Source organism: Lissotriton helveticus, chromosome 11, assembly GCF_964261635.1.
Source record: "Lissotriton helveticus chromosome 11, aLisHel1.1, whole genome shotgun sequence".
Taxonomy (NCBI): domain Eukaryota; kingdom Metazoa; phylum Chordata; class Amphibia; order Caudata; family Salamandridae; genus Lissotriton; species Lissotriton helveticus.
In genome coordinates, this window is record NC_136072.1 from 56598360 (window position 1) to 56625548 (window position 27189).

Sequence of the window (27189 nt, forward strand, 5' to 3'; positions counted from 1 at the left end):
TTATATATATTTTTAATTATATTTTAAATAATTTTTTTAATATTTTAATATTAAAAATACTGATTATTGTGAGGAGCTTAGCGCGCATCCAAGATGGTCGCGTGAGCTCAGAGCTCCCGAGACCCTCGCCGCCTCCCGCATATATCCTGTCATTAATCCTGCCACAGATGATGGGTTATGGAAGATGCGACCCTGCTGACTTAAATGCTCTTTTTCGGATTTGATTTGGATGCCGGGAACCAGACTTACTCCGTTTGAAAGTTGACAGCCTACACCGGGGAGCAGCCTGGGACTCGGGTCCCCAACGTACCCGGGACGTAATTGAATAACAACGGCCAGTGGAGGTTGTCTTGTGCCCTCGGGGTACTTTCGGTTTCGTTTTTGGACTCTCTGGGCTGAACCCAGTTTCCATTTCGCTTCAGTCGCCTGAGGTCAGTCCCTGGCTTATACGCTGGCCCGCCGTACTTCGTATTCTGGACTTTTCTGAGATTGACCTGAAGAAGAGCCATTCATACCAGGTCTCAAAGGGCCCTCAGGGGCGCGCGACACACTATGGCGGGCAAGCCTGACAGCGATAAGCAGACAACCAAGGTCACACACCGAGGAGGTGCCACTCAATCAATTATCATGGACCGCTACACTCGTCCCAAAGGATCCTCCGGTGGTGCGAGCAAGCCTCCGGATGAGATCGGAGATGGTTCTGGGTCGACAGAGGAACTGACTTTGCGAGACGTCATGAGCGCCATTGCAGGAATTCAGACTTCCATGGGCCAGCAATATGAGACGCTGGCCTCAAAGTTGGATACAGTGGCGATCGACGTTAACTTGCTCAGGACCGATCTGGCGAAGACCAATGAACGGGTCAAGTCTTTAGATATTAAGACCGCCAGCCTTACCACCGATATGTCTGATCTCCAAACCGAGGTCCGTAATCTACGCTCTGCTAACGACTGGTTCGCCCGCTGGCTGGAGTACTCCGAGAGCCGTGCTAGGCGCAACAATGTTCGCATTATTGGGGTACCGGAGAAGTCCTCTGAGATGACCACAGATCCCCTCGTGGAGGACCTGATACTGAACCATCTAGCCCCCAAAGGCCTCAGTAACTTTTTTGCTGTTGAGCGCGCCCACCGTGTTCCGGGTGGAGATCATAAGCCAGGCGCTCCACCAAGGCCCATAATAGCCAGGATTTTCAATTTCAGGGACAGGGACACCATTCTACAGGCATCGCGAATTACTGGCCCCACGAAATTTGAGAATGCCACCATCAGCTTCTACCCTGATTTTACCCAAGCAGTTCAGAAGCAGAGGATGGGCTTCATGGGGGTCAAGCGGAGGATGCGGGACATGGGTGTGAAGTACTCTATGCTTTTTCCAGCCCGACTACGAGTTGTACATAACGAACGAACACTTTTCTTTGACCGACCTGAGGTCGTCAGTGACTGGCTGGACTCTTTACCACCGCGTCGAGATCACCCGGACGAATTGGAGGGCGCAGGGAGTGGCCTGTAGGACCAGGAGTGAGAACTGACTACCGGCACACGTAGGGAATGGACATACAGCAGTGGTTTGATGGCTTTCTATGTTCATCCATATGTTTGTTGGGCCCGGAGGTGGCGGGGGGGTACGGAACTCTTTCTCCTTCTGGGGTGTTTCTTCTTTTTGTAGAACTAGTTTCTTGTGAGGGCGACAGGCACACTGCAAGTTGGGGTGGTTCTTTGGACTAGCGCAGGGGGGCAGGGTGGGGGGATCTGTTCGGGGGGTTTTTTGGGGGTGGGATGGGGAAATTTGTTTGATGTTGATAGGTGTAGAGGCAATATACTACGATTCACTTTGATCCTAATGTCCGTTTCACTGGAGGGGGGAGCTGATTCTCACTGCTGGGATGGGGGTAGAGGGCTTAGGGTTATCAGTTGGAAGGTCAATGGCCTGGGAGATAGGATCAAGCGGGGCATTGTGCCGCAGTTTCTGAAACTTCTTTCCCCTGATGTGGTGTTGTTACAGGAAACGCATTTGATTGGGAATACATGTCATACCGCCGAGGGTATCGTTTGGTCGCTCATTCTGGATTTACCACTGGGTCGAGGGGGGCGGGGATTCTGGTTAGGAACTCCCTCCCCCTGGCGATAGACGGGACCACTCTCGATGATAGAGGCCGCTATGCTGTCGTCACTGGCAGATGGGAGGGGAAGGCGATCTCCATACTCTCAGTATATGTCCCGCCTGGATTACAAACTACGACATTTGCCGACCTAGGGGAGGTGGTATTGGGACTTCCGGAGGGTGTTCTAATTGTGGGCGGAGAGTTTAACTCGGTGGTTTGTAGTAAAGAGGATCGTAGCCCCCCTAGAGATCTTGCGAGATCACAGTCTTGGTTGGGTAACTTCTTGGAGACACTGGGTCTTGTAGATTGTTGGAGGTTGATGCACCCTGGACAGACACAGTACACCTTTCACTCCGGAGCACACGGGAGTCTCGCCAGACTTGACTACATACTTTTACCGGCGGCACAGGCCGTCTCGGTGAGGGAGATTAGACACTTAGCCAGGGACATCTCTGATCACTCTCCAGTGTGGCTCTCCATTGGTGCTCAGTTGGGGGCGGAGGGTCGAGTGGCCCCGATTAATCCCTGGCACTTCCGTAATCCTAAAATCAGGGCTGGTGTGGTCAAGTCCATTGATCAGTACTTTATCGAGAATGTGGGGTCAGTATCCTCCTCCGTTTCATTGTGGGAGGCCTTCAAGACTGTGGTCCGTGGTCAAGCCCTCTCTCTGATTGCTAATGCTAAGAAAAGGAAGAATGAGGAGGTGGAGAGATTGAAGGCTGAACTTGGTGACTTGGAGAGAGAGTTGGAGGCTGGTGTCACACGAGAGAAACGGCATGCTCTGCACCTTAAACAATCAGACTACCGAGCTCTGGTGATGGACGCTGCCAAGGCTATGAGCCGGGAGCAGCGGGGACGGCTGTATGATGTGGGGGACAAGGCGGAGAAGTTGATTGCCTGGCTGGATAAGAAAGAAAGGGTGAGTCGTGTTGTGCCTGTGGTGGAAAATGCTGATGGAGTGCGGGTGGTTGATCCAGTGGATATAGCGGAGAGTTTCGCGTGTCATTTTCAGAGGGTGTATGCACCAGTCTCGGACAGACCGGAGGAGGATTCGCATCAGTTACTCAGGGATATCGCTTTGCCCTGTCTGTCAGATTCGGACAAAGAGCTCATGGAATCGAAATTTTCCAACGATGAAGTAGCGCTCGCCATCCGCTCCATCCGCTAAGGTAAGGCCATGGGCCCGAATGGTATCCCCATTGAACTGTACAAGTTACGTCCGGACACAATGGCGCCTTATCTCCGCGAGATGTTCCTGGAGTCACGGGAAGCTGGATCACTCCCCCGAGACCAGCGACTTGCGTCCATAGTCACGATCCACAAGGAGGGTAAACCCCGGGATCTATGTGCTTCCTGTAGACCGATATCGCTTTTAAACGCCGAACCCAAGATCTTGGCGAAATTATTGGCTAATCGGCTAATAAAGGTGATCGGTGAATTGATACACCCCGATCAGTCTGGTTTTATTCCACACCGCAATACCGCACTCAACTTGCGTCGTCTTCATGGCGTCTTGGCGAGGGCGGGGTCCCTACGTGAGCCGGCCATCTTGGTATCCTTGGATGCCACGATGGCCTTTGATACCGTGGAATGGCCGTATTTATGGGCCGCCCTGGCGAAATTCGGGTTCGGCCCTGGGTTTATCGGTTGGGTTAGGCTTCTATATGAGGAGCCGCTCGCTCAGGTCGTAGTAAATGGTAGGGTCTCGAGGTCCTTTGTGCTCGGGAGAGGTACACGACAGGGTTGCCCGTTGTCTCCTCTGCTGTTTACGCTTGCCTTAGAACCCCTGGCCGCTTGGCTGCGGTGGGAACCGTCACTTAAGGGAATCAGGTGGAACCCTGACTTTGAAAATCGTATATCGCTCTACGCGGACGATATTTTGCTGTACCTCACTTCCCCACGGAAATCGCTGGGAGTGCTTTTCGATGTTCTTCGTTCGTTCGGCAATAACTCCGGCCTGGTGATTAACTGGGCTAAATCTAGCATCTATGCGCTCACTAACGATGTTATCCCATTACCTCACACGTGCCCGATACCTATCACGCAGATCGGATTTAAATACTTAGGGATTTTTATATCGTTAGACCCTGCGGTGCGATACGACCGCAACCTACTCCCCTTGCTGCTCCGGCTTAAATCTGATGTAGCGGCTTGGAGTTGCCTGCCGTTGTCCCCGCTCGGAAGGGCTGCCCTTTTTGAGATGATGTCCCTACCCCGGTTCCTTTACGCCCTCCACAATACACTCGATCTCGTACCAGCTCGATACTTCCGCGAGGTAGAGAGTCTACAGAGGCAATTAGTTTGGGGCGGTCATCCTCGTATCGCCTTAGCGAAATTGACTCTGCCTTGGTATGACGGGGGCATTGCATTGCCGGACATCAGGCGCTACTACTGATCGTCCCAACTGAGTGCTATTAACCACGCCATTTATGGCCCAACGCCCAATCCCGCATTTGAAATGGATAAATGGCAGTTGCCGGGTGGGAACTATCATAGGGCGCTATATTCTAAATCGACTCGCCTGGCTTTGTTAGGGCCCACCGGGGTGGCTGTGCGGGTGTGGAACAGTGCGAACGCAGCCATGGGATGGTCTGACAAATTGACCAAGGCGACCCCGCTCTATGCGGCGGAAAGGTTGGGTAGCCTATGGACGACGAAGGGCTTCGAGAAGTGGGATCTTATCGGTATCAGTACTGTTGGGGATCTATGGGTCAAAGATAGGATTAAGACCTTTGAGGAGTTACAATCGGAATATGCACTTAGTGATAGGGAGCATTTCCGTTATATGCAGATCCGACACGCGCTTCACTCGGTCTTCCCGACCGGAACTATCATTCCGGACTCCTCCCCTCTCGAAGATAGGGTGCTGGATGGCCATATCCCTGATTGCACCATATCTTTAATATACAAAAAACTGATTAACGACCGAACGGATCTGCTTCTGCGGATCCGTGAGGCATGGACTGCCGATGGTCTGGAATTGGACGATGTAGATTGGCAGGCAGCGTTATCCTCCCCCAAAGAGGTTGCAATCCCGGCTCGTCTCCGACTGGTCCAACTGAAGATCCTACACCATGTCTATGTAACTGGTCCCCGTCTGATTCGTATGGGTCTCTCTGCGGATGGTATGTGTAGGCTTGGCTGTGGTGCGCTGGGTACCTTCCTACATATCATATGGGAATGTCCGGCTGTGACTGTGTTCTGGAACCGTGTGCATGTGATTATGGAAGAAGTCACGAGAATTTCCTTGCTGCCTGAGGCTCGCCGTTGTCTGGTGAATGTATGGGAGCCGAATGACTACACTGTGGCACAGACACAATGGGCTACTCTTGGAAATATGGTGGCAAAACGAGACATTGCACAGCTATGGGGATCTCAGAGGGCACCTACATCTTCAGCTTGGGAAGAAAATATGGACTGGTGCTGTTCAGGGAAAAAACGGTATATGTTGCACGTGGTAAACCTAAAAAGTGGGGTAGGATCTGGAACCAATGGAATTTATATCGAGGGGAGATTTGTGACCCCCCGTTTGTAGAGGTCCCGGTACTGCCACAATCCCCATGACCTGACGTTCCTATATTGCACAGTTTTTTGTATTACATGCCCAATTACCCTGGTGACCCCCCCCCTCCCATTTTTCACCTCATCCTTGTCATTGTCTCTCTGCTTGCTACGACTCTCCCCCCTGAGACGGAATTGCGCTGCATTGCCTCTTGTTTAGTTTGTTTGTGTTGTTTTTTCTTTTTATGTTTCCATATAATTAAAATAGTAAGACCTTCAATTTTCCTACGCCACTATTTGGCTCCGTCGCGACGGAATGTTGAATCGCTGCCGAGCCTCCGGGCTGTCGGCTGAAAGCTGTGTACAAATGCAATGTCAATTACTTTCTATTGTATTAGCGACGGCCGGCCCCTGTGGTTGTAGGCCCGCACATGTAATACTGCAATTACAATAAAGGTCTTCAAAAAAAAAAAAATATATATTGATTATTTTTTAAATATTATTAAGTTAATATATAAAAAATTATGCAATTATTTTACATTACATTTATTGTGTATTCATTTTTATCTTTTTTGATTATTTTTAAGTATGTTTTCCTTAATTATATTTATTACTTCATTAATTTTATATTACTTTAAAGAGATTTAAAAAAGTCAATATTTTAGAAAACTATATTATTAACAACGATATTGTGGCAGTTCAATATTCTTCTCCTCGATATTCTGTCAGTGATCCGATAATTTTGGAGTATAATTTGGCATTGGAGTTAATCAAGGGGCTAAACCAGGTTACCTGGAGGCTTATTTTTTGGGGAAAGATCACAATATCTGTGCCTTGCCAAGAAGGAGGAGGCACCCCTTCCTGCTGCACCCCTAAAACATGATCTAATAACCAGGGTTAGTTCTAGATATAACACTTCCCTTATTCTATCTGCAACTCTTCTGCCAGGGAACTAGTTTGCGGGGTATCCTCACAATATAAAATCATTGAATTGTTTTCAAATATTTTAACAATGTCTATAGCATGTGTGGCGAATGACCCATCATTCCTTCTAATGCTCTTAGTATTGCTATTAAGGTCCCTCTGCCTTATATGTAGGGCTAAATGTCTTCCAACTGTCTCTCCAAATTCATAACTCTAATTTTTGTGAGATTGAAACTTTTCTGCTGCCACCGTAGTATGATAGCTGGTAATCATGACTTTCACCACCATTAATTCATGTTGAGTTTGTGTAACATCCTGCCCCTGTATAATCACGTCAATGTGGCTCTTTTCGAGTATATCTAGTTGTCCATATAGCCCAGTGACCTCATTCTCTTGGTGCCTGCCCTTGTGTGCAACAAAACTGATGGTCTCACCTCTCAAACCTGCTTTAAAAGCATCCCAGACCATCCCCCGTGAAGCGCTATATCTATTCAGCTCATAAACCTCCTATGACCCTTACCTCATATACTAAATGTATTGTATATTTAAAAGCAATTGACTGTCAAAAGTCATCTAGGCCTATGCCATCCCAGTCCAAGGATTCCCCAAATTAGTGGCTTATATCAGAGGAAAGCATTTAGAAGTGTCCTAAAGTCAATTTTACCCACTAATCCGGCAGAGTCCAAGAAATAATCTAATCGGACATATTGCTGTGTGGTCATGAATAATAAGTAAAGCCAGGGACCAGCGTCATATTGGTATCCCAGATATTCACTACCCCATGATTCTTCATTAGGGACACCAAAGCCATATATATGTGGGTTTTTCCCATGATATTTGGTTGTTTGTTTTCTTCCTATATCGAGATGTAGGTTTAAGTCCCCACAAACTATGAATGGGATAGGCCAAGATGCTAATTCAATTTATATATTTTCAAGTTCCTTTGGATCAACCTGATTAGAGCGATCGATTGAACAGATAGTAAACCTAGACCCTGCTGGATGAAATTCTACCCTCACCCACCTCATGAGCTCTCTCTTTCCCCATGGATTATGTGTTTTCTACTGACAGATGATATGGGGGCCCAAGGATCTAAGTATCTCTGCCACTCTTTGTCTATGGCTGGATCATGATGGGTGGTAATAGCGGCGTGAAGGGAGCTGATTGGAGCTCGGATGCCACACTGAGGCCCACTGGAGGGTCACAATTGTTGAGAAACAGACTGCTACGGCCTCAGTGTCCACTGGAGGATATGAAATGCCAAGTTGCACTACCGTTCCCACAATGCTTCAGTTTTGAAAGTACTCACCTGAGAGGAATAATCAATTATCAAATGCATATTATGGGGACTGGATGACTGAGACTGCGCAGAACACAGCCTGTGAAGAAGAGACATGCTGTCCCGAAACGGGTCGGCAGATTGTACTGGGTGTGGCTTGCCGAGTTCACGCAATAAAAAGGAGTGTCATCCAACCTTCACGGAAAATATATATATATATATATATATATATATATATATATATATAAAACCTACTGGCGCTCGCCAGTAGGTAGTTATAGTTAAAACCTAGTTTCTATTTTTGAATGTGTGTATCAAGGGTTATATTACGCTGAGAGGAGGTCTGCCACTCTTTCACAAGGATGACGTCATCAGTGATGTCATCAGTGATGTCATTTGAGATGTCATCAGTGATGTCATGAGTGATGTCACTGAGCATGTCATGAGTGATGTAATATGTGACGTCATCAGCAGTGAATTGCGGGCACGCGAGTTATAGTTAGCTGAATTAACTATGACGTTGGAATTTCAATGGTTTTGTATGAGTGAAATGTCCAGCTAACTATAACAAATACTTTGTAGCAAATTTATTATTCTGGGATCTAGGGCTAGGTAAAATAGGTCAGTGTGATACTTTTAGGAATTAATGTTCCCAGGCATCCGATAAGGTCGACATGTTTCAGCCTTTATATAGCCCATGAAGGGTCTGAAGGCTTTCCTCAAGGCCTAGTTTTTACCCTGATTTTTGCGATTGCTAATTCTCTGTGCAATTAAATAGTAAAAAACATGCACGTAACCATACAGAGCATACTTATTGGACCTTTTCCTTGTATGGTTGTAACTGAAAAGAGAAAAAGTGGGGGGTGGATTAGGCATCAGTGGATGCTCTTACTTTTTTGGAGCACTCCCAGTAGTGAGATTATTTAATAGGCTATAAGTATTTAGGTCAAAACCATGTGTTTGCCTTAAATTAGTTGTCATCACATCTAGAAACTCAGTATAAATTAAAATTCAAAGAAGCACTAAGGAGAATACATTTAGAAGGAAAAACAGACTAGACCTATTACATACATGACTTATTTTTTCAACAGACATCATAGGGGTACCAGGGGAGGACAGACTCTGTAGTGGCACATTGAAAGGAGGGCACTGGCTCCTTACATGGTTGCTAAACAATTTTTAATGGGTTTTTATCAACTGTAGACAATAGCAATTGTTTCAGGATATGACAATAACAAATGATCAGTGGTAGATGATAGCAATTGTAGCAGGATGAGACAAAAATTAATTATCAACTGTAGACAATACCACTTGTAGCAGGATGAGACATTAACAAATTACCTGAGTGAATTGCACAGGCTCACACTGGAGGATGGGGGGTGACCAGTGAATAATATCGTTGGGTAAAAAACTTGGAAAAAAGAACTAGGGGGTGCACGAGAAAAAACAGTGTACTGAAGAACAGAATTTGGGGAGCTTGTGGCGCGGTAGTAAACTCAGATGTATTATGTTGGAGAGAGAGGGTTATCCGATGTCTAAACATTTAACACAGTGAGGGAAGGGGATTCTCTTCAGTCAGTTCCTTATGTTGTATAAGCAAAGTATCCCAGGTAGGAGCAATAGGGCGCAGGCGTATACGAGGGGCCTCCTCCAAATGCAGTGGAGAGCTTTCTGGTTCTACCCATCTAAGTAGTGCATCTAAGAGCCGGAGGGTGTTGGTCCGTCCAGTGCATAGTTAGTAGACGTTTGGCCAACAGTAGGGCCAGTTGGTGAATTGCACCCGAACCCTGTATTTTGTTTGTCTTTGGAAAACGTCTAAGGCAGTAGCCTCCCATGAATTCAAACTTGCTCTTGACAAGAGGTCAGTGGGTCCTCTCCATGGTATGATCGTAAAAGAAAGGAGGACAGTAATGAAATTAAATGAATTCGCACTTGTATAGTGCACTTATACCCTGAGGTGACTTGGCGCTGTATGCATACCGCTGTGGAACCCTTCCTGGCTTTTCCCTGTGAAATGCCCACTCCTGGGGACCCCCAAGGTGAAAACAGGCATCCCAGCGCTGATGGGGCCGTTGTGGAGATTAAGCAAGCTATTGCCCAGAGTTGCAGATTGGGACCCATGATTAGAATAGGCACTGAGGGGAGAATTATCAAGTCCGAGGAAATTGAGCCCAAGACCCGCCGAGGTGGGAATTGAACCCTGGTCCCGGGCCAGACCTCTGCATCAGGGTCTGCCGCTCTAACCATTGAGCCACACTTCTCCACAGCTCCTATCTTGGCCTGATCCCAGGATGTGGTGTCTGACAAAAAGAAAACAGCACTGGCACCGGTCCGTGAAGGCTAACCTGTTTGCAGGAGCCTCAAAGGAGCTTTGCAGGAGACTTCAGTGCTGGTGCCATGTCTATCTTGATTGCTCATATGATGTCCTCTCCGACCTAAAATCCGATTACTTTATTTTTATTGGACCTGATTGTCTGTAGAATCTTATCTTGGTTACTGTTTTGAAAAAAATGATAGGACTGGCAGAAACTAAATCCGAAAGAAGATAGTCATGGTGACAAATGCACAAGTTCAATTATCACATCTATCCTAAAGAAGTACAGGAAACAGGTAATTCCAGCACATTTACGCATTTCTTAAAGTTTACACTTTCTATGAACGAAATTGGAGAGTCTGAACCCATAATGTGAAAGAAATAGAAAAAGCTGAATACACATTCTACTCCTGTCTAAACTTCACACTTTCTATGAAAGAAATAGAAGAGTCTAAAAACAGAAATGATGGAAATAGTCAGAAAAGACAGAATGATGGAAACAGGAACATCAGAGCAGACACATGATGGAAATAGCAAAATCTGACCGGGAACAGTCATAGTATTTGCAACATCCTTGGAATAACCCCAAAATTAAAAAGTGTTCTTGCCATTTTTGTAAAACATAGCAATCATGATGATATTTAACTGTTACAAATGTGTTTTGAATAAACTCGATTATCAGAATATCATAACACGTGACCAAAACAGAAGAACATGCTAGAAACATGCATTGAATGGAATCACAGCTATTCGGATGCTGTTTGTTTAACACAGCACATTTTTTTATCGAAATGAAAAAACTTGTTATTCACAAAATGCCTGTTTTGAGTTGGTCATTGTCAAAAGAGATTTCAGTCATTCAGCTGATGGGAAGCACTAACAGCTAGTCTGATGGCTGCTTTCCCTTAAATTAGTAAAGAACAAAGGGGCATATTACCAAGCAATAGCGATAATTATCGCTATTGCTCGGTTAGAGACAAAAATTACCGCTGAGCTGCGGCGATTTTTATCGCAGATAAACCTTGGTATTACCAAGGTTTATCGCAAATGCGATAAAAAACGGCCGCAATGCATGAATATCGCTGAAAAGTCAGCGATATTCATGCATTGCCGAGCTAATGATCTTAGCCATGTTATCCACCTCCCATTGGATAACATGGCTAAGAACTGCTCAGGGCAGGCGTTAGCTTTTGGAGATAGCGATGTTAGCGACTGTTTCCAGTCGCTAACATCTTGGCACGCCCACTTTGCATGTCATTAGTGATAAATATCATTGACATGCAAAGTGGGGCCCAAGATGGTCGCTATCTCCTAATAGCTGTCGCTAACTGGTGTTAGCGACAGCTAGGTAATAGGGAGATAATTTTATCTCCGCTTTCTTGGCTTTTAATGCCAAAAAAACGGAGATAAATCCTCTTGATAATATGCCCCAAAAACCCATAGAACAGGTTGAGATCTGGGTAAGGAAGTGTAGAACAACAACAATGTCTCAACCGGTATTATTGAGAAAGCTAATTAACAAGTATGTACAAGACATCACAATGAAAAAGAATCAGGGTGACTTATAGTTCATTTTAAAATGTGCTCAAGGCATCATATATTTTGAAAAAGAAATCAATAATTATAAAAAACAATTGGGGACAATTGTATCAGCACTGGACATGTACTTGTTAATTAACTTTCTCAATAATACCGGTTGAGACGTTGTTGTTCTACTCTGCTTCCCCTTAAAGACAACATTATTCCCAACTGGAAATGGAACAAGTTTCTCTGTTTGTGCTTGAGAGCCCTCAGTCATATCTTCTTGTCACCAAGCACTTCTTTCCAAAGGGTTTGCCATGGTGTCATAAACAAGCCCAAATGAATTAGATACAATAGGCCTGTCAGCAGCAGGCAGCAACAGTCCGCTGTAGTCAAGCTCTAGAAACAAACCAATTCCATAAGACTATGAGCCTAATTATGAGTTTGGCTGTGCTGGAGCGGGACCGCCCTGCTCCCCCACCGTCAAATCCATGTCACCAGACTAGGAGTTTTTTCTCTTGTCTGGCGGGTGATTCTTTGACGTTCCTAGGGCAATGGCTATGAAATAGGCACCACAATGGGAATGTAAAAGGCAGTACCTGCACGGCATAGACTGCTGCAGTCGATTCTGTTTAGGTACTGGTGTGCATCCACATGGCGTGAGGCAGCAGAGGGGCCCCCTTTGTTTCCTCACCGCCACACATTGGCGTAGCCAGTCACTTTGCCTCCCTGCCTTTGCATGGAAGAGCTGGGAGTTGCTGGCAATATTCCCGCCCGAGGCAAACCCATGAAAAAACGGATTTGCTGGTGATTTTCCCATGCCCCCCAACCCCCTTGCTATACCACTGCCACCACACTTTTCATGTGGCGGTGAGGAAACTCTTATTATGTTTGGTCTCTGATCTCTAGCAGTTGCAGTGGTGCCAGGGCAGCCCAACCACCCTGGTTGCAATGGGCGGTTGGAAGACCTAAAAAAAGGGGTGACAGAGTGCACTCTTGAAGCATTACTATCTGCCCCCTGACGAGTTGCACCCATACTATCTGCCCCCTGACGAGTTGCACCCATTGACTATGGCAAAGAACAAACAAACATGACGTTGTCACATGAGAGACAATCGAAAGAACATTTTCTCAAAAGTGAACCCCTTGAACTACTTGGTTTAAACATATGGTGGATTGTGATTTAATTTCTATTTTATGCATGTTTTTAAAGTAAGCATGTTAGAATGCGTATTAATAACTAGCACAGAATACTGTTATGTTCAGCTTTAGGCTGAAATACGAAACGTAGGACTGACGTCGTAAATATCATCTAAGGCCGGGCAGGGCATTTAAGTTTGATGCCTAGGAAGATTGAATGAATATAGTTTGGGGTAATGTAAATAACGCGGTTTGGTAGACATGATATTGAGGCCATTTATGATGGGAAACGCAGTGCAGTATGGGATCTGTAGTACCTCAGGTTTTGGTAATTACTGTGAATGGGGGAGTCTGAGGGTTGGGGCCGTATTTAATACAATGTGGCCAGTGAGTGATGATCGAGGTGAGGTTCAGGTTAAGAAGGGGTTCAACTCTTAGATGAATAATAGGTTATGGTTAAAGCATATAGAAGGCAATGTGAATGTGTAAGGAGCACCCAATTGGGATGTGTAGGGTTAAGAGTTTATGATAGTTAAATAAAGGTTGAGGGCGGAGAAAGAGCACAGGTGCTTAAATTGCAGAATAAGGTGAGAACGCAGTAGGTGGATGGTTGTGAATTAGTTGGGAGGCGATTACATTAACAGATCTAGAAGGTAATGGTTTGGGTAGATAGGATTTTGCTGTTGGGAACAAATAGTTTGTAGAAGGGTCTCACGCATGTTTACGGGAACGGTCTAAATGGTGGTATTGAATACGATAGAAATGAGGGAGGTTGAGAGAGGTGGATTTGGGCATTGATTTAGTTGTAGCGTTTTGGCTACGTTTAGCGGGAAGACGTTGAATATGGTGAAAAGTTATAAAGTACTAGCAGCCCGTCCCGACGTTGTTCGGGTATACACACACCGACAACAGAGTCCTGTGAACGCTTGTTTTGCAGGATGTCCGTGCCCCCTTTTTGCCGAATGCCCGTTGAATGCCGCGCCGATTGCTGTATGGCCACGCCGCCAAATGCCCACAACGGAGCCCTGTAAATGCTTGTTTTGCCTGATTTCCGCCCCCAGTTTCCACCCCCAGCACAACGCAAATGCTTGTTTTACCTGATTTCCGCCCCCAGATTTCCGCTCCCAGCACAACGCACACAGCCACAAGGAAGTACTAACACATAGCATTGGCCACGACCCCACATGCCCACAACGGAGCCCTGTAAACGCTTGTTTTACCTGATTTCCGCCCCCAGCACAACGCACACAGCCACAAGGAAGTACTAACACGGAGCGAATGCCGCGCCCATCGCTGTATGGCCACGCCCCCAGCACAACGCACACGCACACGCCCCCAGCACAACGCCCCAAGCAGAACGCCCACGCCCACAAGGGACTACTTTGCCCCTAAGGTTCTTATACCCTTCCAATGTATATGGTGGCCAGCTGTATAGCCTATGTCCATCTGCTGCAACTGTCCTTTTCAATGCTGTATTGGGTGTTGTGATTGGTGCTGTGGTTCCTGAGATTACCCGCCTCAAAGGTTTGGGCTCTCTCTTTATTATATTAGTATAGATATAGAAGGGTTTGAAAAAATGTTATGCAGATATCAATATCCTGAATCGGTTAAAATACATGACCTCACAAAAAAATAGCCAACAGTACAGCAAAACAAAAATCCATGATTGTCGACAAAGCCGCCCTCGCAAAGAAAAAACATGGTTGGACGGTGCTAGCCACATATGAGAGAAGTGCCCCACAACCATACCTAGTCAACTATATAACACCGTCCACACAACAAATGCTCCTACGCATACGTCTGGGCACCTACACCACAAAGGATCAGACCCCAGCATGGAAGCAAACATGGCAAACATCGCTATGCAGACTGTGTGGCCGTTCGGAAGAAACACTGACTCACATTCTGTGCATCTGTCCATCATTGGCTAGTTTGAGACGTTACTACCTATTACAAATATTTCGTTTTTATCAAATCAGAACATGCAGGCCTGCCGTTATGCTAGCACTGAACAGTTTCCAGTTGCAAACGGCCTGTAGGGCCTCCAAATTCTTACAGAAGGCGAGCCTCCTAATCCAGAAAACTGAAAAAATGATGCGGACCCAGTCAGAAGGATTGATATGTTAGGTGAGGCTCAGGCCGCAGACGATGTAATACTGTTTTTAAAAAAAGAACTTGTTTTTTAAAGAGTGTAAATGCATTTTAACCAAGGCTAGTTCGTATACTGGTTTGTACACAATTTTGTAAAGGTTTTAACTAACCATATGCAATAAATATTTACTTACTACATGGCCTCACAATGATGTTTTTAAATTGTAGAGCACCCCTGACAAAGGGCCAGGAATAGGTCTAAAATGCATTGGGTTACCAGGAATTAACTAATGAGGATTACTTATATACACTCCTTGCTACAGTATACGGCCTGGATTGGCATTTCTGCAGCTTTTTGGATACAGTGAAAAGCGTAAGACATTTCTCATGGGACAAGAGGACAAACTATGGAAAATGTGGAACATTGGATGAAATTGAAAGAAATAATGATGAAACTGTATGAATTTATGGCATCAGTGTAATGCTTGAATCGACACAGTGCGTCCGGCATTGGGGTGAGATGTCGCCCCATCTTCTCAAGCGGTCGTAAGACTGCCACCACCGTGCCCCCGTGAGTCTGGTGGTCTGTGGACCTCCAGACTGGTAATAAAGCTCTGGAATGTGCTTCTCATTACAGGGAACATGAAAACATTGCTGTCCTAATAAACTTAATTATCCCCTTCGCTGCATGGTGTTTTCCCCCCCCGCTAGGCGGGAGGAGGGGGACCGCGCGCGGAGCCGCTGTGCTTGTGACGAGCTCAGCACGTCATAAGGCACAGTGCAGCTGCACTCATGACGAGCTGAGCTCGTCACAGCCACACCCGTTTTCGAACGTTCAGCCCACGGGGAAATTATCCCCGCGTGCGAACGTTCCAACGGCTGTGACGAGCTCAGCTCGCCATGAGTGCAGCTGCACTGTGCCTCATGACGAGCTGAGCTCGTCACAAGCATGGAAGGGGTAAACCTTGTTTCTCGTTTGCACATAAAGTCTCATTGTGTCATAGCAAGGATGGCTGGGCCCTAGTGCAAGCCAAGACCATGAACCCAAAACACTGCTGTTAAGTAGTTAAAAAGGGACATAATTGGAGAGCAGTGGGTCATTCACATCCCTTGGCCCCAGTGACACAGTACCCGCTGCTGCATTGTTTCTTTTTTTTAAACATATGTTATTTGGCATTTATAATGAACAACATCCGAAGGTGATGACAGTAGTAAATAGAAGCATCAACAATCTGGGCATAACAATTCTACAATAGTCAAGTAGGATACAAGAAATGGTCTCCCGATCAAGGCCCCATACACAAATCATGTGATGTCCCAGAGGTTATTATTGCCTAGTCTGGACCACCGTCTTCAACAAGATTAAATGTAATACAAAAATATAGGGGAGACAATAGCATTTATTGTGCAAGGAATTTAAAGTTAAGAGGGGAGAAAAAAGAGAAATAACCAAGCTAGTACAGGGATTCCTCAATTCTGCCACTGCTGGGAGAACAAAAGTGCTAGTAAGAGAGGTGTGAGGGATGGCGGTCTGGCCAACCTGTGGCCCACTGGGGAGGTCCTCCACCGCAGGAGTCGCACGGCGGGGACCAGTGGGTGAAAGGATGGATTAACCAGTTGCTACATTGTTAATCATTACTAGTAAACCCTTGTTTGTTTGTGTACAATGACCAAAGTTCCTTAACAGAGGGTAACCCTCTGTTACGTTGTTTTCATACTCAAGTTGGCATCATCAGTCAGGAGGAGGAGAGGTGTGTCGCAGTGGCCAGGGGGGCTGACTCCGGAGGGTGGGCTCATGGTTCGATTCCCAATGCTGGAGGCAGCTCAGCATCATGTGACTCTGCGTAATAGCTCACTTAGGGGCATATTATTAAGAACAGCCCATATTCTGGTGTGAACCTGGGCTTCTATGGGAATTCACAAGGGATATTATCAAGCCCATTATCGCTGCTTTAGCGGCAGTTTCCTGCCGCTAAAGCGGCAATAATTTTAACGCCATTTCTTGATAATATGCCCCTTAATCTCCCCAACGGCCCCCAGCGCCTTGAGACCCTTACGGGTGATTACTTTGCGCTTTACAAACACTGGGTTATTAATATTGTGTGATGGCGACAATACTGGAATATCTGTCCAAGGGTTGTTGTCACGCAGTTATAGTACAGTAATACTATCCGTAATTCAGTCCTTTTCTTTATTCCACACTGCATTTGCAATGGCCTAATTTATACTGTATTCCAGTCACCGTTTCTTCTTCATCTTTTAGGAAAAGTGATAGATCCCGCGCCCAGTGTTTCCCATTCTGTCACCAGTGTTATAGCTGCTGTGTTGTTTGGGCACCATTTCTCCAGCGATGATCAGGAGTTCCACCGGCTCAATGAAGCAACAGATGTCATGGTAAAAGTTATAAGTTCTTCTTGGGGGCAGGTGAGTCTCCAACAGTCTTATAAGCTACAGAAATAATTGCATTGTGGGAGGAAAATTGATGTGATAGATCAGCAAGAAGGAGGTCTCAGAGACTAAGCAAAGAAGATCAGGAGAGAGATGGAAGAACTTTACCCAAACCCGATAGAGCTTTAGCTGGATGCAGCACCATTATGATATGGAACTCCTACAGATGTCCACATAACATAAAACAATAATAAAACAGTGACACATAATGCATATTACAATCAGCAATTGGAGTGTATTACAAGGAGCATTTCAGAGCATCATTTTCTGTCCTTTATAAAGGGACAACATGCATAGCACCGCAGGAAGTATATTATATGGCAACAGTTCTATAAGTGCAACCTTTGGAAATGACATCATGCACAGTGTAATAAACAAAGGCGTAAACATCATATAAAATTATATTCAAAATCCTAACATCATTTTATACACTATATAAAGTGCAACATGTATGGTGCATCCTACGAATTGCAAATAATGCATAATACATTCTTATAAATGCAACCTTCAAGAATGACAACATATATATACAAAAGTAAAATATACCAATATTATACATCTAAAAAACATTACTAGAAAATAAAAAATGTCAGCACAATCCATCATAGCATTCAAAACTAGCATTAACATTAGTTTTCAACACCCACCTATGAGGTACCACAACCCTGATAGAGTAACACAGAGGATCTAAGAGGATTAATATATCTTGTTACTGATCATATCATTCAGGGGAAACATTGGACTAGCTTTAAACGCCCACAAGTAATATACCATAGCCCTAATAGATGTTCTAAACTGATCTAAAAAAATCTTTATAAAAAATAAAAAAAAACACCCACCTGTCATACACAAAGACTAATAGATGTTAAAAAAGGATCTAAAAAACTGATAAATCTTGTTAAAAATCTTTTCATTCATGGGATACAATATAAATATTCGAGCCTCCAAGGTGGAATGTTCATTGTATTTGAGAAACAAAGGCCTAAGGAAATGGTAAAGAACATTCTGTAGCACAGGACACACAAAAATTATGTGGTTGAAATCTTGAATATGTAGCGGGCACAACTCACATCTTCTATCCTTTATCGGGTTTTAACCCTAATGACAGTAATCACACATAAAGGGAGCAAATTCAGTTTCAGCAAAAGGACCAGCCTCTGATCTCATGGGGCAGATTCCATATTATGTAGGGCCGAGGTTTGTTCCCCAGATTGCTCTCCTGAACCACCTAATTACGTGAGATGGAATGGCTTAGGGTAGTATCTCTGGACAAACTTATTTCAAGCATGGAGTCCTTTATTAAGCTCTTCATAGTGGACTTGGGCATAAAGCAGTCTATGTTCAGATCGAGGTCAAACGTTTCATTAGCCCACTCTAAAGACCTTAAAATCCGTCCTTGTTTCTGAAGGGTGAAAAATTCAAACTTCAATGCTACTCGCAATATTTCCTCCTCTCCACATATGAGTGAGTTTCCCCACCTCAAAACAGCAGCCAGAGAAAAGTAATTGGAAGATAATAAAGCAAACTCCAGGCACAATGCGCCCTGAGACCTTTTTGGTGATATGTTGCGCTATATAAAAGCATTTGACATGACATTTGACATGACAATGCATGAGGGACTGCTAGTGTATTCCAATCCAATCCAATAATCTTTATTTTGTCAATATGCCATAGGAGAGCTACACATTAAAGATACAAATGCAAGAGCCACAGAAAGTTAAAATCAGTATCAACGAGTTAAAAATGATGAAACAGTCATACAAATACAATTAGAATTTAAGCATGGGCCACAATAACATTAGAATTCATGCATGTGTTCAAATTACACATCGGACGAAAAATACGACCTTCAATCTCCTCAAAAGGGTGCCAATAACTTGTAGTGAAGACATGATACTGCTTGCATACATTGCTATGTTAGCATAAGTGAATTAGAAGCTTAAACACCATTTTGCTCTTTTGCTGCTTTTGCACACGACACTACATGCCTCTGTTATTGTAAGTCAAACTGCTTGCTTTTCTTCGCATGAGAACGGTCTATTTTTCACATCTCTAGACTTACACCGCAACCTCAGTCTGTACAGTGTGTGCAGAGTCTTCAAGGTCAAATAACAATGTATGCTGTTGATTCAGGTTGATCAGCCCACGCTCTAGACACAACACGCACACAGCTGTAAATAACTGAAACTCGGGTGCCTTTAATATTGCATTGCATGCATTATTCTGGCACTTGGAGAAAACCTTTCCATTTACAGAGATCCTGTGATGTGATTTACCTCTTCTGAATTTGGAGGTATAGGGTTCCCCGTTTTAACCTAGAGATCTTCTATTATTATAAAACCTAGCTCCTAGCCAGAGGAGGGTGGTGCACAAGGATCTGTAGACCTGGTTCCACTATCATTATAGCATGATTTAGCCCTTTGTGTTTTATGGAATTGTAACAATGCTGATTGTTTTATTTCTAATCATTTGTCTGCTAATGTTAGCCAAAATACTGCGTCTTAGAGCACGTAGTTAAAATAAAAATTTTAAACTTTACTGTGACTCTGATTACTCACGTTGTGGACTTGTATGCGAATAAAAACGAAAGAGTTTCTTGATTCCCACTATTCCTGAGAGTTTACTAAGTCCCTTGTTCTGGGTTGTCTAATCATTGGTAGCTTCGCTGCAGAACGGAGAACGAATGAGACATTGATGCTAGTCGGATTGGGGTTCTGGGCACTGAGGTGTTTTTTTTGGTACACCACAATACACCAAGGTCCTGGTTTCCTGCGCAATGTTCTGTGCATGAGCATCCATGCAACAAACTCATATCTAAGACCTTGTATGCATAGCACAAAAAGGGGGGATTTTGACCATATGGATTCACAAGACATGTCCAAAATGACATCTCCCGCAAATTCTATGAAATCTTTATAGGGTGTTGGCCTAAGAGAGGGCTCTGCTCGAACAGAGATTCTTGTGATCAGGATCCTGCCCATTCTTAGTAAAGACCTTACCGAGATGCACATAAGAGTCATCTATTTATAATTTTTCATTACCAAATACCAATTAAAATTCCTCTTTAGTCTTGACCTATTCTTACAAAAGATCAAGAATTTTCTTTTAGAAATGTTTTTTTGTAAATTCTGTTTATTGATTTTCAGAAACAAAGAAGTACAACCATCGAAAATGGTAATACAACAATACCAGTACATTCCCGCATCCTTCTTCCCAACCTGTATGATATCGTAGATTCAGTGCCATATTCAGTACAGTTCATAAAGTTGCATCAAGTTAGTACATATGCATCACGTATTAAATCCAAAGCGAACTGGTGCACGCTGTATCAGTGTTCACAGAGTTTCGGGGGCATCCACAGTCTGCAAATAATTCATTAAATAAGTCCAATAGTCTTTTGGTCTAGACCTAGCTGGTAGCTCCTCTTCATAAGTCAGCAGTTGCGTTCTGCAGTGCGCCATATCTTTCAGCCATTGTTTCGTGTCTTGTACTCTCGTGCCTCCCCAACATTGAGATACTTGCCTTTTGGCTAAAAGCAGAGAGATCGCACAGTACTTACGTTTCCCGGCTTTGACCCCGGGGAGCAGGCCTAATAAGCACAATTTTATAGAGCATTCAATCTCCACCCCTACCATTTTCTTCAGCAGTTCAGTTACTTTTCCCCAGTAATCCTGTATTTTCTGACAGGACCAGGCCAGGTGTACAAAGGCAGCGTCCTGTTCCCCACAATGCTTACAGCTAGCATCCTCACGTAGCCCAAATTTGTGGAGACGTAATGGGGTGTGATATGATTGGTGGAGATATTTTAGATGTAGGATGCGTAAATTACCAATAGGGGTGAGCAACTTAATCAGCGCGCATGCAGTGTACTATTCTTTTTCAGTTAGTGGGTCTGGTAATGCCTCATTCCAGCGCGTCCATGCTTTAGTGGAAGTGAATGGGATCTCGCTCTGGGCTTTTTTGTACAATCGGGAAACTAAGTGTGCCGAAGTCGAGGAGGAGATAATGCATTGTAGTGTTTCCAAGCAGGGGGGTTCTGTCGGATAGTTCGGGTAAAGATCCCGGACCGCTCTTAGCAAGCTATAATATGTGAAACGGAACAGTGTGGTTTGATTGCTGATATAAGACAGATCGTCTATGTTCTTGAAGACGCCGTCATGATAGAGGTCCCTAAATGTGTCAATGCCGGCCTGTTTTAGGAGACCCATACCCACTTTCTCGCTAGTGACAGATATCTGGGGATGGTGGTGCAGCGGCAATTCTGGTGCATAAAGTGGTGTTTTGTGCGCCAACCGGCCAAGTGACCTCCAAGCTGCCGCAGTTGTGTCAACCATGTTGATGTCTGCCGTGTGTAATGGCGGGCGTTTATGTGTAAGCACTGCGGTCAGTGGTATTGGAAAGGCGTCCCCTTCCTCCACCGCTGTGTGTGTTAAGTAAGGAACCTCATGGTACCAGTATGTGGCATACTGTGCCTGAGCACAGAGATAGTACAGATAAAAGTCCGGTACACAAAAGCCACCTCTTTCATAGGGTAAAGTCAGAGTCTGTAAATCTATGCGCGCTTGTTTACCCGCCCATATGAGTTTGAGAACCAGCGAGGTTATATTTTTGAACACCGCTCTCGGGGGTGTTATCGGTATATTGTTAAACAGGTATAAGAGCTTGGGGAGGATATTCATTTTCACTATGGCTATACGATCAGCCAGCGACAGCAGTGGCAGTTGTATCCACCGGTCGATTTGTCCTTCCATTTTATCCAGTACTCTACCATAGTTTTTGCGGATAATTTCTACAGGGTCTCTGCTGTACCAGATCCCCAAATATCGGATCGGGTCAGTCTGCCAATCTAATGGGAAATCCGTGGCATGTTGTGTCGTGGTGTCAGTAAGCGGAATTATAGATGATTTCTCCCAATTGATCTGTAAGCCAGAGTGTCTGCCAAATTTAATGTATTCGCGTAGTACTGGGTTCATATTCTGTTCGGGGTCTCTAATGTATAGTAGCATGTCATCCGCATACATGGATATATGCAAAGGGTGACTCGGGAAATGTAGAGCTGAATGATTGTGTGACTGTCTAATGATGCATGCAAGGGGTTCTAATGCAAGCGCAAATAGCAAGGGTGAGAGAGGGCATCCTTGCCTTGTGCCTCGTTTGATGCAGAAGGGGTCTGAAATGTAGCCATTCACACGTACCCTGGCTACAGGGTTAGTGTAAAGGAGCGATATCCATGTTATGAACCGTGAGGGAAAGCCCATGCGGTAAAGTATATTGAGCAGGTAAGGCCATTCAATCGAGTCGAATGCCTTGGCGGCATCGAGCATAACCGCCACCGCCTTAGTGGCAGGTGTTAAATAATGGGACATTGCAAACAATGTTCTGGTGTTGTGGGAGGTTGCCCTTGTGGGTATGAACCCAGTCTGGTCTGGCAATATCAAATTAGTCATCAAGGGCTGTAATCTGACCGCCAGAATTTTGGCCAGTATTTTCGAGTCCACATTCAGCAGTGATAAAGGACGGTAGGGTCACAAAGGTCTGGGTCTTTGTTGGGCTTCAGGAGTGCTATCAGTACAGCTTCACGCAGGGATGGTAGTAATGTGGCTTCATCAAAGGCATTACCGTACATGGCAACTAGATGTGGTGCCTAAATGTCTGGGTATGGTTTGTAAAACTCACAGGTAAACCCATCTGGGCCGGGTGTCTTACCATTAGGTAGTGAGCGAATAATGTCTGTCACCTCTTTTACTGTGATGGGCATCGCTAAGTATTCCCGCTGCCGGTCTGACAGCCAGGCAATGGCAATATCGTGTAAATAGTCAAACGTTTCTTCCTGGGGTGGTGTTTGCTTGGAGGTGTACAATGCGCTATAGCTATCTACAAAGCAGCGTAGTATGTCCTCCGGTTGCGTCAGTAGCGTGCCTTCTGTGTCCCGGATTTGTGTCACAATTTGTGTTGCCTTCCCTTCGCAAATTTTCGATGCAAGCACTCTACCAGGCCTTCCACCCTCCACGTATTGTTTGGCTAAAGGTCGTTTAGTAACATATTTTAGTTCATCAGCGGCATACGTTTCATGCTCAGTGAGTGCCTGTCTCAGGTCCCCCAGAATAGCGACATCCTGTGTCCTTTCGTGTTCCATTTCCAGAGTTCTTATTTTTACTTCACATTTCTCTATCTGATCTCTGATATCTCGCAATATCCCCACTTTACCGCCAATACAAACACCCCGCAGCCTCCCATAGTATGCCCGGATCTTCGACCGATGCTACATTAAAGTGGAAGTATTCCTTGATGGCTGTAATAATTTTATCCGCATATAGGGGGTCTAGAAGCGCCTTGGCATTGAATCTCCAACTAAATGGTGGGGGTGTGTAGTGTGGCATTTGTATCTGTAACATGATCGGATTGTGGTCCGATATAGTCCTAGGTAGCGTGGTGATATTTTTTGTCCACAGCAATACATTATCAGAACCCAGCCAGTAGTCTATCCTGGACCAGCTACCATACATTGCGTTTATGTGAGTGGTAGTAGTAACTACCGGGTTTCTGACTGTCCAGATATCTTTTAGGGGAGAGTATCCATTAAGTCCCGTATCTTACCCCTAGCTCGTTTATGTGGTTCCATAGAGGTTCCAGAACGATCTAGAGTGTCATTCAATGCAACGTTGAAATCCCCCCACCCATATGATGTTCGTGTCAGTGAATTCCATCATATGATTCCAAAGCTCCTGAAAGAATTCAGGGAATCCACATTCGGACCGTAGACATTTACCAGTGTTAGGGGCTGCCCACGGAGCATTCCAGATACAATTACATATCTACCCTTGGGGTCTGAAATGGATCTGTTGATTTTGTAGTTAACACCTTTTCTGACCAATGTCATTACCCCCCTGGAGTAAGATGAATATGTGGAAGAGTAACAGGATTCAGCCCATCTCGTCCCAATCTTTCTGCACATAGTTGGAGCTATATGTGTTTCTTGCAGTAATGCAATGTCTATGTGCTGCCTATCCAAACCTGCGAAGATCTGTCTAGTCTTTTTCGGATTAATGATGCCCCGTACGTTCCAAGTCAACAGGTTCAGTTCACTATGTTTAGCCATAACGTAACAGTGATGTGGAATACAACTGTACAAATCTCATCAGAAAATCTGTAGGCACAGTACTCATTACAAAATACAGACGATCATAATTACCTTGTACCTGATACACACTTCGGGAATTAGCAATGCATCTCAAATGCCCTGGTATTGTCGATTTAACAAAACCCCAACTTCTCCCAAACCCACCCACTTCAGCAACCCAATTTTGCCGAAGCCATGTAGCCCTAGAAACTTCCTCGGAAACCATAACTTTGTGGGGATCTCCCATGTGGAGGTCCGCCGGGGATACACTTCCACCACCCTACTTAAAGGATGGGCGCAGATCATATCATATAAATTCAGAGTGTGGGTTGTCAGTTCAACAAATAATGCAGCAGCAAAACGGATAGGGTGCTTCCGGGGCTCCATCTACCCCAAAGCTTGCAACCCTGACCCTGTGAGGAAGTCCTATTCTAGCTGCAATCCACCTAATCGCACCCTTTGCATCAGGCCTTCTCTGCTTGTTTCCTCAGTTCAAGTCTACACATGGTTCATAGTGTCAGTACTAGGGTGACGTTACACGTGCCATGGTTGCAAGATTGCGTTGCGGTGTGTCTCATAAGTTCAGCTCAGGCAGGTATTGTCTATTTGCCAATGTTCGCCGAATGTGCATCAACCTGCAGGTTAACCTGTCTAATTCTGGGGGGGGGAGGGGGGGAGGGGGGGGAGGGGGAACTCAGCAAGGTATCCAGTGTACGATAATATGCACATCCCACCTTGCAAAGCAGTAGTTCGACATCTTACCTTTACTCAGATTCAGGTGGGTCCTCCCTGTTGTTCCCCTTTTTACTCTTGGACGCTACCTTTTTAATGAAGTCCATGGCTGCCTTGGGGGTTGTCAGGAAGATTGGCTTCTCCTCCCACGTGACTCTGAGGCGTGCCGGATAAAGCATGGCATATGGTATTTGCAGATCTCGAAGCTTGGCTTTGGCGGTGTGAAATTCTTTTCTTGCCTGTTGCACCGCGTATGTGTGATCTGGGTAAAAGTCCAATTTATTACCTTGGTATGTGATGGAGCCTTTGTCCCTCGCGAGTCGTAGGATGGTATCTCTGTCTCTATAGTTTAAGACACGGGCGATTATAGGCCGAGGAGTTGCGCCCTTTGGAGGTTTGGGCGCCAAAGATCTATGTGCCCGTTCGATGATGAAAATGGGAGACATGGAATCCTCTCCAAAGACATCCTTGCATAATTGTTCGATATATGTCTCCATGCGTCCCGTGTTGGTTGTCTCGGGAAGGCCTGCGATGCGTACGTTGTTGCGACGCGATCTCGCTTCCAACTCCTCCGCCTTAACTCTGATTACTTCCAGTACCTTCTCCATGCCTGTGCATTTGGTGGTGGTGGCATGTGTGTCATCTTCCACCGTGGATATGAGTTTCTCGGCGTCATCCAGCCCCTCCCCATGTTGCTCCATTTTGGCATGCATTCTGTCCATTCGACCCGTCAAATTGTCCAGTTTGCCATTAATGTCTTGCAGGTTGGTTTTAATGGCCTTGAGAATGTCCACCATATTGCATTCTTCTGAGCTTCCTGATGCCGTGTCTTCTTCTACCGGTTCCGCCTGACCCTTTGGGGTTTTACGTGTCTCAAGGTTTATTTTTGATTGCTGTCTATCCGGTTTGCCCATAGTTGCTGAATACAGGTGAAGCACTAGGTGTAGTACAGCAATGACCGGTACTAGTTTTCACCAGGGAGGTCTTTGGTGATATGGAGGACCTGTAGCGACGTCCGTCGTGTTCGGACACCCACCAATAATATTCTGCAAATTCACTGACAAGCGCCACCGTCCCAAGGCGCAATGGAGCATGTATGTGATGTAGGTGGGACAGTGGATAGCTGCCTTCGGTGTGGTTATTGAGGTCCAAGTCGCACTACACGTGTAACTTCAGTTCGCGCCACTTGGTGCAGTAAAGCTCCCCTCGTGAAGGTCACTTGTTCCTTTTAGGTCGTGGGCAATCTTTCCGAGTCCAAATCATACAAGTGGTGGTAGAGCCCTAGGTCAGTGAGCAGGGGCGGCAGGTTGGTGTCGGAGATATTGTGAAGGTCTGATCAAGATTCGTCGTTGTTGACCAGCATGCACGCGGTGGGGGAGGGGCAGAGGTGCAATATCGGCATTACCAGCCAACCTGAAGTGCAAGTTTAACTGGACACACATCCAAGGCCTCCGGGGTCAGTCAGACATACTAGTCTGGTTTAAAAAAAAACCCGAGGCAATTGGAACAGTGTAAGAAACAGCAGCTTGCAGCCGGGACGTTACATGAGGTATGGGCACGCCATCTTGCGAGTGGATATGTTTATGCTGCAGTCACCCTGCTAAAAGTCATAGATGTGGTAGAGCCGTGTGGGGAGATCTCACCACATTGTTGCATAAACATTAGGAGACACCTGAGCCATACCTTGGTGTGCGTGGCTCCGTAACGTCCTTAAGTGCCTTTGAGAACCGCTAATGCGGTAATGGGGATGTTTTAACAACCCAATTGTTTGTTTGTCTGATCCGCCCGGCGGAGCTGCTCGGTCAAGCAGCCATTCCGCTGTGCGCCCCCTAGTGCCCCGGCTTTTTTTAGAAATGTTAATCTTTAGAAAGTTGGCTTCTGCAGACTTTGACAACACTACAAGACGCTGCGGCAAGCCAATAGGAGGAAGGTGCATAATGTCTACGTCATCTGCATATAGTAGGGAGCCAATGGACATTTTTCAGATTCTGGGAGGATCACCCATCACTTGATTTAAG

The 27189-nt window shown here is 45.3% G+C and overlaps 1 protein-coding gene across 2 annotated transcripts in view; it reads left to right on the plus strand.

The window, feature by feature from the left end:
• LOC144791255 (cytochrome P450 2J5-like) overlaps nucleotides 1–27189 on the plus strand; it is a 192407-nt gene that overhangs the window by 50366 nt on the left and 114852 nt on the right. The window contains exon 4 of one of the 2 annotated variants that reach the window (XM_078665906.1): nucleotides 17135–17295. In XM_078665906.1, coding sequence (XP_078522032.1) covers nucleotides 17135–17295 — 161 coding nt within the window. The remainder of the gene's footprint in view (nucleotides 1–17134; nucleotides 17296–27189) is intronic. The other variant, XM_078665907.1, reaches the window with a different exon arrangement.